Source organism: Papaver somniferum, chromosome 1, assembly GCF_003573695.1.
Source record: "Papaver somniferum cultivar HN1 chromosome 1, ASM357369v1, whole genome shotgun sequence".
NCBI lineage: Eukaryota > Viridiplantae > Streptophyta > Magnoliopsida > Ranunculales > Papaveraceae > Papaver > Papaver somniferum.
This window is the reverse complement of record NC_039358.1, coordinates 214900395-214912631: the sequence shown is the minus strand read 5'-3', so window position 1 is coordinate 214912631 and position 12237 is coordinate 214900395. Positions and strand designations below refer to the sequence as shown.

The following is a 12237-nucleotide window of genomic DNA, read 5'->3' as shown; positions in this document are numbered from 1 at the left end:
AATGGTGGAGATTCATGGGCCTGGAAAGGTATTCTGGAGGGAATCAAGAACATTCAGGATTAGTAAATGGAAGGTTGGGAACGACAACCGCATCAGTATATATGATGATAAATGACTCTCTGATCTTGATATCCAACTCCATCAACCACCTGATTTTCCTAAATACATGATACTTATCAAACGTCTCATAGGTGAATGTGGGAAGTGGGATATCAACAAGATAAATGAATGGTTTACTCAAGGGGAAGCTACAACAACTTTCGAACTACCATTCAACCAGAGAGACCAAATCCTTTGGATCCCAAGTGATAGTGGAGATTTTACAGTCAAATCCTTATATAAGGCTAAGATAGCACAAAGTACAACAATGATGCTTATAATGTTAGTTGGAGGAAAATTTTGGAACTGCAGGTCTCTCCAGCCATTCAAATGTTTGTATGAAAATTTGCTCATGGAATTCTTCCAACTTATTCAAAAAATGCTAGTATTCTGCATTATATTGACTGATTGGGAAACACTGCAAGAGTGGGGAGGAAAACATGACACATCTCTTCATGAAATTCCCATTTTCTACTGATGTCTATAATGGTCTTTGAGGAAAACACCATACTCATCTCCAAACTTCAATAACTTTGGGAAGTGGTTCAGCAGCTGGTTTGATAAAAATACCTACAGAAGGAATGAAATTAACACTTACGATACAAGTTGCTGGTTTATCTGGAAAGTTATATGTGACTTCATCTTTATTAATAAGATGGAAGCACATTATGCAACAACTCTATGATTACCAAGGGATTCATTCCTTAAAAGATCATATTCCGAATAATGTGCATTATAGGAAAACATGTACTATTCAAAATAGTACTTTCTTCGTTAAGAGGAACGAAAATTTTGGAACCACCATAAAAAAACTGTTTACTAAAGCATCCAAATTCTATGGAGATCTATACTGCTCTAATAACTGATATTTTTCAGGAATCTGCATTGAGCTAGAGGATATCCAGGACATCATAGACGTGATGAATTCTGGACAGGAACAAAGCTAGCTTTTCAACTGGCTATGGAAATGAAGCAGGCGAATGTATTCATTGAAGTTGAAGATATGGAAAGTCTTATAAAATTGAAGTCTATTTATCAGGATGTGTTTGAAAGAAAATTTCTAGTTTGTTATCATGCTTCTTACCAAGTGACCATGCCACCATAATGATATATTTATTATGATTTCTTTTATCGTAGTCGATTTAAATGTAATAAAAAAAAACCTCAACATCAAAACTTTCGAGCTAATTTGGACTATAAGTTAGGTGTTAGGACTTCCAATAATACTAGAAAGTGATATTTTGAAACTCTAAGTTGTAATTTGAACGCTACCCAAGTTTTGACATTCTCAAAAGAGTCAAAACTGGTCAGGTTCTTAACGCCATGTATTCGGCATACGCGCTACCTATTTCTCTCGTAGCAAAAAAAAAGGTTGCAAATTCTCAATTAAACAAACAATAAAGCATGAATGCTAATCATGTACCAATTTTCTTTGGAGTATAGCAAAATTCATACAATGCAGAATATTTCCAACTTCTAAACCTTTGGTTGGTACACTCTCAAGTAATTTGGTACCCTTTTAGCAATTTTGCAGTAAAAATGCCATTGCTAGGTTGGAAAAATTTCTTGTTAATAGCAATTTGGGAACTAGTTCTTGGCCACCTGGCAGGGAATCAACCTTTATGAATGCTATGCCATGGCTTTCTTAGAATCCGGTTTTGTCAATATTGTTAATGGGGGTACCAAAATTTTCTAAGGAGTGTACAAAGCCCATGTAAGATAAAATATCTCTAACCCATGAATTGATACATTTCCAAGCAATTGGATACCCCTATTAGCAGTTTTGTGGACACTTTTTAATTGTTTCAGGAAAGAAAAAAAAACTACACTTTCCAAGCAATTGGATACCCCTAGTGCTATTTGCTAGCTACCTCAGTATATCACATGGTGGAATCTCCTTATGTTAAGAAGAAACATGTTTCGAGGCATACTAAAATGTTTCGAGGCATACGTTCGGCTGAAAATTATCGGCCGAACCTAGACAAAAACATAGGTTCGGCTCAAATTTGAGTATGCCTCAAAATAGGTTTCGTTGAGAAATGTTTCATTAGCCAATGTGTCTAGAAAGGCCTGGAAAACTAAGCCAATAAAATGAAACCAATTTTTCCTTTGACTGATCATAATGGCAGAGAGTTAGGTAAGGATTTTTAATGCCTCAACAGCTACAACAACATTGCCTAGAAAAGCAACTACACCCACTTTTCCATGCTCTTTGGTTTGGTCTTGATCTTGGTTGTTGTAGCAGCACCTCTCAATCAATCCCCATTGCACATTGATAGCAACATCCTCCCAACCACACCATTAATAAACCACCCTATTCAAGACTAACTAACTCCATTGCAGTTGCAGTTCCATTACCAGTCTCCCCTATTCTTTATTACATCCTCAACTGTCTGCCACACCCTAAACACTTCTACTTTTGTCACACCCCATGGCCATGGGCCATCCCCATGAAAATGAGTTCTCTTCATCTTCCTCACAGACACAGAGAATCATTTTATAGAAAGAACCTTATGTACATACATTGATCAGAGTTCTTAGAACATCTCAAAGACAAAGTACACTGATCTATGCAGAATTGTAGATATATTTAAAGAGTGACATCAATTAGTCTCAAAGATGATCTATGCATGTAGACAGGGTGTGAGGATCTAAAGAATAAAAAATTTAGACAAGAAACAGATATTCTCAAGTTCCATATGAACTCACATTCTCAAATATCCTGAATAGAATAATGGTTTCACTGATGGGATCAACTCAAAACCCAATATATTATAATTAATAATAAAAACAGAAAACAGTAGTGAGAATCAAGAAATGGGGTTTTGAAAATTTATATAAAAAATTCATACTAATTAGAGATGGCATCCAAGACAATTACAAGTCTTGGGTGTGAAAGCACAGAAACCAAAAGGTCTGTTTGGGATGTTGCAATTGATAGCATAACAACATGGTGATGGTAAACAAACCCCTTTTGGACCTCCACAACAGGTGCACAATGCACATATCCTAAAGCTATTTAGCTTCCTTCTGCTGCTGCTGTTAGTTTCAGTTTCATTCATCAAATTCATCACCAGCATATTCATCATTTCTGGTGAAGAATGTTCATCTGTTATTAATGGCACCATTTCTGTTGCTGTTGATGTTGGTGAAGTTGACCCTTTTTTCTCCTCTCCCTAAATCAATCACCCCATCAGGAAAAAAATCCAAAAAAACAAATAAAAATTTAGGGAAAATTAGAGATAGAGACTTACATGAACAAAGCTGGTTCCTTGATTGAGATTAGTGATGCACAAGATCAATAAAAAGCAATAGAAGATAACCCCAGACTGTCTACACCCAGACCCAGACATTTCCTTGTCTCTTTTTCTCAATCACTCTGCAATGGAGATTGATTACAAGACTGCAATTTCTAAATGCAAGAAAAGGGGTTTCCTTTTTTTTTTTATTTTTCTTTTCTAGGTTTTCTACATTGATTTTGGATGAGTAGTAGTTGTGTTACTGGTAAAGAGCAGCTAAAAACTGAGTTTTATGGTGAGATTAATGGTGGGTTGTTGTTGGATTGTTTTGTTTTGTTTTTGTGAGAGTAAAGTCTTTTTTGAGGTAAATGGATTTAGTACTTTTCTGACTTTGAGAGTGTGTCTCTTGTCATTGAATTTCTTTTGTTAAGAGTGAGATACTGATAAGACCAGGGCACCTTATTCTATGGTTTCATATTCATGTGGGTAGTTTCCTGTACTTTTTTAACTTTTATTAAACTACAGCTGTATTCACAGGAAAGAAAGAAAACAAAACAGGGGTGGGATACATCATTTGTTGCTCATGATCAGTATCATTTACAGAATTGCAACTTACATCTGCCTTGGATTCCTCCTCCTGTGCAGTTCTTAAAGATAAATGTGATGTTTCATATAATTCTGAATCTTTGTTAGCTGGTATTGGTATTATAACTAGAAATTTTGCAGGGGTCTATGTCATGGGAAGAGGAACATTGAAAAAAGCTATAAATGTTGAGCAAGCTGAAGTCTGGGCTATGTTAGAAGCTATGCAAATAGCAGCTTCAAATGGCTGGTCTAATGTCATTTTTGAGACAGATAATCTGAGTATCAGTAACTTTTTACAGCATCAAACTAGTCTTTGTCGGTGGCAGTGTTTACCTCTTCTTAGAAATTGTGTTAATATGTGTAATAGTTACCCTATGTGGTCTTATGAGTTTGTTTACAGGTCTTGTAATAAAGCTGCAGATGCTTTAGCAAAGGCAGCTCGAAAACAGAATTTATGTGGGAACTGGTGGGGTTATCCACCTGACTTAGTAATTCCTTACATAAATCATGATGTAAGTAATATGTTTATGTAATATAAAGTTTGGCTTTGGTTTAAAAAAAAAAACAGGGGTGGGAGGATTTTTGTTGCTTTACCGTCTTTGGGGGTACCCCTGTAGAGGGTATAGTGACTCTAGCCTAGCACAAACCGGTCATTTTGTGAGCCCAAATCATGGATTATTAAAAACAATACTCTCCTAAAAAGTGATACCATTTTTTTGTTTGCAGGTGTAAGTAAAAATATCATCTTCCCTGAGTTTAAACACTTATTTTGTGTTTCAAAGTAGATGCCAACAACTTAGCTTTTTTTTTGTTTGTTTTTTTGTAGTTGGCATAGTAGGTGATAAATTAATTTGAGGGGTGTATTAAATCAGCTCTAATTATGCATTTATGTGACTGAGAGCCATAACTACTACTAAACCAGACCATTTATTCTTCTGCACAGCACAATTAACCAGTTTTATTGATTAATCAAGCAGGAGCAGGCACATCCAAACCTTGAGTGTGATTGGTTTCACAAATGTAGATCAAGAGCCTTAACACTTCCACAGTGCCAATACAGACGTAGCCTTAACACTTCCACAGTGCCAATACAGACGTAGCCTTTGGCTACACATTTAAGATTTGGTTTTGAATGTTCCTATAGTGCAATTTGATAGCATATCATTTTGGATTACACGCAATTACTGGGTCGAGTGGCCCTAATTTATATTAAAGCTTTACTCCCAAAAGTTCTTTTTTCCGATTGATTTCAAGCACAACAGAACTATCTATAAGACCCAAAAGTAAAAGAGTGCAGAACTGTTTCTTGAGATGCAAAGGATGTGAAGAACTTTACTAAAAGCATCGGACAATACCAAAGTAGCCCTAAGAGATTACAACATTTTACAGCGAGTTGGATCCTTGCCGCATCCAAACAAGAGAGACAGTTCCCAGTTTAGCAGATTATACGCCCTGGGAGTATAAAAGGGGAAGAAAACAGACCTGCGAGTCTGAGAGTACAATGGGAATCCTTTGGTGCTTTAGGAAGCTATGATTGTTGCACCTACACCTCCAATTATCAGTGATATCGTGTACTTTTATAAATACAAACATCAAGATCTGAAAGAAGTATCAGATGCTCAAGAAATGGAGATTGGATGGAAACTTAGCTAAGAGCCAAAGACTAGCTAATGAAAACTCAGAAGAAAGGAAGGCTTAGGTGAAAAACGAGCATACTAAGTACAGTGAATTCAGAAGTCCCACACAACAATCTTCTCTTTTTATGGCTTAACCAGTTGCACGTATTCTAGGACCTAAATACCGTCAGTGTAGGTAAAATCACCAAATCTACCTCCTTCAGTATGAGTAATGCTGAACCAAAACTAAGGTCTAATACAAGACTCAGAAAGACGTATACTTAGGAATCGGATTTTATAAATCACAAGGTAACTGGAATTTAAGAAAAATTAGTGTGCAGCATATCAAATAATGACAACCCTACCACAACCTCAAATTCCAGGAGCCACTTCAAGAAAAACTTAAAAGGTTGATTAAAGTTTTGCCGACCCATCATACTGATAGTCTGACATCCATGTTCCTCGATACATGCACAATAGCTTCAATTAAGCTTCTCACTAATATGAGAATTGTTCAGCAAAATTTTGTATTTAAACAATAATAACAATATACAATATTTAAGGTTCTAAAATGAAGATCCAGATGCAATTTTTTGTGGAATCAGGGTTTTTCGAGGATCATAACAGCAGAGTTGTTAGAATTATAGGTATATGATGAAAAAAACGACATGGAATACTATTTCCATCCATTTGCTAATATGGGAGAGACAATCGAAATGCAAATCGTGCAAGAATAAAGTTAATGATTTCGCAGAATACCTGTCCCAAAATGCCTTCTCCTCTGACAAGATTCCTCAAGCGTACTGAAAATCCGTACTGACTACATTAAATGGTCAGACAGACCAACTGCAACCCGCCTTTTGGAAAAGTGACGCAGAGACAAATCTGGGGTCAGTGTGCTTGAAATCCCTTAGAACTGTGCCAGTGCGACAATATGAATCTGAATCTTACCATAAAAGTATCAAATACAAATTATTACAGGATAGTAGATGGGATAGTGCAGGAAATCTGCCACAAATATAAACTGACAAATTAGTACACCATGCAAGAATCATATGAGCTCAAGTTAGACCACTTTTGAGTATCCAACCTTGACGCAGAAGAAAGGATGCCAAAAGGATGAAAGCTAGCAGCACAAGGTTGTGCACAATGATGCAACAATAAGACATTACACAGTTAATTCAGACAAATGATACACAAACAGTACGTGGAACAGAAAAGAAAAGGTGGTTTGCAAACGAAAAGTGATGGATTTCAGAAATTGAGATGTTCACATTGGTTTTGCACAATGCGACATTATGTGCAAATTTACATGATGCAGCAACAACATAAATAAGTGGCGTTGAGTTTTCTGTCATGTTATCCATATTCAGATGAACAGATTCAACTCAACATGAAATTCTGTACATTTTTTGCAAATGGGTACTCAATTTATAAGATCTTCTCTGTCCTTCATGGGGAGTCAGGAAAAGAAGAAACTATCCCAATGCTTGAGGTTGTCTATGAAACCTCAGGATCAATGTTTTCATCAGAAGAAGGCATTTGGCGTGCCTCTGACAGTGAAAGTCGGCGTGGTCTTCCTGAGCCTGCTTCTACTGACCCATCTGATGCCAGTGGTAAAGCAGCAGACCCTGCTGAAGATCCTAAAAGACGGCGAACAATTGGAACGTCAACTGAAGATGAAGCAGAAATACCAAACGAGAAGGGTCCCATAGGATGGTCAAATTTGCAATTTGGACCAAATTTGCAGATACCATAACGAGAGTAAAAGATGCACAAAGGCTCTCCCTGTTGAGACCAGACCAGTGAAATCAGTTAAACAGATAACACCGCAAATCATGTGTCAAAAATACTGTTGTCAGTGATCCAACCAAAAAAAAAAACACTATTGTCCAAATACAACTATAAAGAAAGATTTGTAAAGAATGTCTGTCCTCCGCTAAACAAGGGGATAAAAACAGCAGAACAGCTACAAATCATTAATAATAAAGAACTAAGAACAAGTATAACGATATGCTGAAGCCCTCTACAAAGTTTTATTAAAAGGTATAATAAAGTGAGACCAAGTTATAGAACTTTCACAAGAACCAAGAGGTTAATCCTTAACTTAGTTCAACTAGGGAAAATCTACAGGTGAGGTTTGATGTAAAAGTAGACTTGGCTTCACCAGCTAACATAATGATTTTAGTACTGAAATTTGATCATACTGAATGTAAAACGATAAGAAGGTTCTGGCCAACAGCTTCCAAAAAATGTTTAAAATGAGAGGAAGATAACCAGAATAAATGACGAATCAAAAGCGTACAACCACAGATTCATTCCGAAAAAACACATAATTGCAAATAGATTTTATACTCATTCTTCCAAGATAATTCTTTGAATTCCAAATCATTATGCAAATCCTAATTCTAGACTTAGGGAGCACATGATAAAAACTTACTTTAGCATTAAGGACAGTACATCAAAGCGATGACAATAAAATGACAGGAACAACTAGCGAAACCTAAACATAATCAACTCCTACGATTATCTTATCCTGTAACTAAGGTTGTTGAAATAAACTACAGGAAGTCCTAAGTGTTGGGTGCAAGGCCCACTTGTGTAAGATAGAACTGGCTGACATCCCATTTGGAGTCCTAACTCGTACTACCAGAACTATCAAACTGAAAATTATGAAGGATAATGTGTACCAAGAGTAGTAGAAGAAGAAGATCGGATACACTACATGACCGCATATGTGAATCATTTGTGACATCAAGAAATAAAAGGAAAGAAGCAACACGCAGCACAACTTTACTAACAATCCACAGCTATAGAATAAAATCTAAAGTACTGAAGTTATAACTCACAGGACGTAATGGAAGTCCCAAGGGACTCAGCAGACAGTTAGGAATAGGAATCAATCTCTCTCTGGGATGATGGAACCTGCAAACGGCACCAAACTTACAATCACCAGTCTTCATGTAAAACTGGCATTCAGGCTGATCAGGTCTCTCAGGGAACACGTTTTCCCTTTGCAATGCATAAATCCCTGAAGGAGCAGAACCAGAACGAAAGGAAGAAAATCCTTGAACTCCTACGCTTGTTGTGTCACTTGGTCTGGTAGTCCCATAAAACTGACTACTTCCTGATGTTTGCTGCTGGCTTTCTGAAGATGAACCTGACCCCAGCTGACCCTAAAGGAAGACACTGATCAGACTAACATGTTTGCAATACCAAAAAATCTAAGCAAAACTCGAGTACAATTAGATTAACCAGACAACAAAGAAATCATCGTAAAAATAAGAAAAGGAGGCTTCTTACAGCATATGCATTCCATCCTTGAACGGGTACGACCCCCTGGGGTAGAATTAATGGAGCATAACTTGAAGGACCTTGCCAACGTGGGCTAGCAATAAAAGAGGCCCTTGACACCCAGTTTGTAATTCCTCCAGGATATGACTGCTGACCAGGAGTTGTAGGAGATTGTACAGCAGGATAAACAGGTGACCCACGGAGAGAAACCATACTACTAGATGGCTGTGGGTGATTGTATTTACAGGTGTTCCCAAACTTGCATTGTCCAGTCCTTAGATAATAAGCACATTCCTGCTCATTCTGAAGGGAAGAAGAAAAACATGCATGTAGTGCAAGACGTAAGACAATATTTAAATATGTGAAATAGAAAAGCAGATAAAAAGGATGACAACATGAAATGCCATAAACTGATAAACAACTGCCTGAAACTTAATAAACCTTGCACTATATTGGATTTAAAGTGGGATGAGAAGCACAAACCGTTCGAAGAGGATAGCCTAAAATATTTAATAGAACTCTTCCAGCAATTCCAGCCTTGTCCCTGGGATGGTGAAACTTGCATGTGGCTCCAAATTTGCAAGTTCCGGTCTTCAAATAGTACTGAGTAACCATAAAAAAACTAAGAGGTTAAGAGATAATCTATGAAAAATGAAACACTGAAATTAATTTCCCGAAGTCACTAACTTATTGCGAAGCTAGAAACCACCAGGTTAAAATCGCCAAGAACATAAGCAGAAGAAGCAAATCAATTTTTTATTTTTTTTTGTACAAGCTGAGCATTAAGGTGATTCGGCGGGATAAAATTTCTTACATTTAGGTGGAACTTGTAAGCTAGTCATTCACCAGGGAAACGGTAAGGACACTAAAAGAAGACAATGCAACATGTTCCTTTCCAGTTAACAATCTCTCTCTTTTTTTTTTTGTTTCCAGTTAACAATCAACAAAAGGAAATCTCAGTTTTTCTAAAAGCCCTTGTTTATGATGAAAAGGTACATACCTGACACTCAGGTTGGCCCACTCTTTCAGGGTACCCTCCCTTCATCCTAGCAGCAGCAATTGCCTGGAATGGATCAAGAATTATGTGATTGAGCTACTCTGGTTTATGTAAAGAGCATTCAAGAAAGATTAAAGTTAACAGGAAACCAGAAATTACGATAAAACTTTTGACACTTGACTTAAGATGGAAGTCAAATATTTAATGAAAAGCAAAAGTATTTGGAAGAAATTGTATTCGAGACATACACTAAAGTTTAAGAAATTTTTACCAGCTTCCTGTTTGGAGGATGGTTAAACCGGCACGTCATTCCAAATCTACATAGCCCAGTCCTAATGTAATATGTGCAATCTTGCTCTCCTGGACGCTCAGGATAGGGTCCAGGATCCATAGCTTCATTAGCTCTCAAGTTCAATTGCCACAATGTCTCTGCAGTCACACAAGCAACAAGAAAATCAGTTGTATACTCTGCCATAAACACTCTCCTTTCCTGCTAGATGCCAAATATCAGAAACTGATCTATTCTCTTTTCCCCCTTGCATTGTCAACCTCTCTAGTGCACCAAATTTTACGCGATATAGTGTCAGGTCATGAGCCACGAGCAGAGAACATTTTATCCATTCTAGAACTAGTAATGGCAGAAGTTCAATTCCACACAACTGAAACCATGCTTTATAAACAGTTAAGCCTATTGACTTGCTACAAATAGTTTAGCAAGTACAAGGAAACATTAATTTTGCATGGAACAGAAAAGTTCACGATGAGAGCTACAATCTAGAACTGTAATGGCTTACGATAGTAGGATGCATTTGAACTTTTGATACAATGATTATTAAAATTTTGGGGTCTTTGGAAGCTATTCAAAATATTTCCTGAGAGATTGTAGTAACATCAAGTGTGTCAATCTTATTATCATTTTATACAAGATTTTTCAGAGTTACGTGGTTGGCCAAATATGTTATTCAAGCTTCCAAAGCAATTAATAGTATACGAGATGATGTACATAAAATTTGGATAGAGGGGTACCCAAACTCATATTTGTTACCTTATAAGGGAAAAGGGGGGAATATATGTGGTAAAACATGTTACTGGACATTAAATGGATACGGCTAAATGAGCCAGAACTGCCACACAGAAGCAGATCTCCTTCAAAATAGAAAGATTAAAGAAAGCTGGAAGATAAGTGTTCTTCAATGATGTAAGATAGTATGTTAACAGGTAGCAGACAGGCATAGAAACAAACCCCAACTTAAATTGAACACTAGCAGTTCAAGGATCTTTGGAGCACAACATAAAAAGCACAAAATGATCTAACTAGTGACTGTTCTACAGACTAATACTAGTTTAACGGAGACCAGAGAAGGCATCAAAAGAGAACTCGATGGCAAATCAAAACTAAGTCCTGCCTTGAATTGATGATTTTGGGACAAACATCTGTTACACTCTTCCATACCCTATCACTAATATGACATGCCGATTGCATGTCTAGATCAGTAACCAGAAATAGGCACTCATCATGCAACATGCAAGCAAACAGACAACATGTAATCAAACATAGCAACAAAGTGAATTTCCTGAACCCGCAACTTAGCACACATATTAGTTACCAGAAAGCATTCACCCAAAACTTAAAACTTGAAGAATCTCATTCAGATGTAACACAACCATGAAAAAGTATGGAAATGTGATACCATTCATCAAGAGATTGAAATTCCTTCTCTAAAAACAGTTCCCTTCTCACAGCAGACAGCACAAACAAACAGAATCACCCCCAATTCCCCCCAAATGACCCAAAAAGAACCATAATCAAAACTCAATTCCAATTATATCAAAATTGGAATCAACAAAAACAAAATCAGCATCACAAAACCAAACTAATTCCAAACAAAATTTTGTTCCTTTAATCTCAGATCACCAGACCCAGAATCAGAACACTAATCTTCACTACATTGCATTAACAACATAACAACCCTAACCAAAAAATTCAAACTTTTACAGCACAAACGGAAACAGAAACAGAAAAGAAAAAGGTTGAATCTTTGAACAACTAACCTTCATCTAGAGGAGGAGAAAGGGAAGATCCTCCTTCAGTAACCACAATTCCTCTAGACATCTGAATTCTAGCATCATAATCCATGATAATAATATCAAATAAGAATCAGCAAAATTCTCATTTTCTTTTTCTTCTTCTTCTTCTTCTTCCAGTCTACTAAATTTAGGTAAAAATGAAATCAGATAATTGATTTTGATCCAAGGGTGGAGGAGGAGAGAAAAGGGAAAAAAAAATGAAAACTTTGGGGGGAGAGAGAAGTTTGGTTTACTCCTCTCCACAAACAAGGAGAGGAGGAGGAATAAAAACCAGTAATCCACATTTCTTGCTTTTTTTTTTTTTTTTTTTTTTTTTTTT

General features: G+C 36.7%; 2 protein-coding genes and 1 long non-coding RNA gene across 4 annotated transcripts; 1 reads left to right on the top strand and 2 right to left on the bottom strand.

The window, feature by feature from the left end:
- Window positions 1-2903: 2903 nt before the first annotated feature.
- LOC113336624 lies at window positions 2904-3756 on the bottom strand. The gene is made up of 2 exons (XR_003353973.1): window positions 3354-3756; window positions 2904-3275 (listed from the first exon to the last, which is right to left on the bottom strand). It is a non-coding gene; the product is annotated as an uncharacterized LOC113336624 (long non-coding RNA).
- Window positions 3757-4075: 319 nt separating this feature from the next.
- LOC113359941 lies at window positions 4076-4655 on the top strand. The gene is made up of 2 exons (XM_026603502.1): window positions 4076-4435; window positions 4650-4655. The coding sequence occupies exons 1-2, from the start codon at window positions 4076-4078 to the stop codon at window positions 4653-4655; spliced, it is 366 nt and encodes a 121-aa protein (XP_026459287.1).
- Window positions 4656-6694: 2039 nt separating this feature from the next.
- Window positions 6695-12161, bottom strand: LOC113315656 (zinc finger CCCH domain-containing protein ZFN-like). Of its 2 annotated transcripts, none has more exons than XM_026563925.1 (7): window positions 11883-12161; window positions 10102-10259; window positions 9834-9896; window positions 9317-9436; window positions 8843-9136; window positions 8389-8709; window positions 6695-7327 (listed from the first exon to the last, which is right to left on the bottom strand). In XM_026563925.1, exons 1-7 carry the CDS (start codon window positions 11965-11967, stop codon window positions 7040-7042), a joined length of 1329 nt encoding a protein of 442 aa, XP_026419710.1. In that variant the 5' UTR covers window positions 11968-12161; the 3' UTR covers window positions 6695-7039. The 2 variants fall into 2 exon arrangements, with proteins under 2 accessions (XP_026419710.1, XP_026419706.1); XM_026563921.1 differs by having other exon boundaries at window positions 8389-8715; window positions 11883-12159.
- Between the last annotated feature and the right edge of the window lie 76 nt (window positions 12162-12237).

Excerpts from the sequence above, each read along its gene's own strand:
- LOC113359941 (XM_026603502.1), top strand. The coding sequence starts at position 4,076 with ATGGGAAGAGGAACATTGAAAAAAGCTATAAATGTTGAGCAAGCTGAA.
- LOC113315656 (XM_026563921.1), bottom strand. The coding sequence starts at position 11,967 with ATGGATTATGATGCTAGAATTCAGATGTCTAGAGGAATTGTGGTTACT. Across the intron at positions 9,897-10,101 it reads ATCCTCCAAACAGGAAGCTG|GCAATTGCTGCTGCTAGGAT; the intron begins GTAAAAATTTCT and ends GATCCATTCCAG. Across the intron at positions 9,437-9,833 it reads TGGGCCAACCTGAGTGTCAG|TACTATTTGAAGACCGGAAC; the intron begins GTATGTACCTTT and ends ATGGTTACTCAG.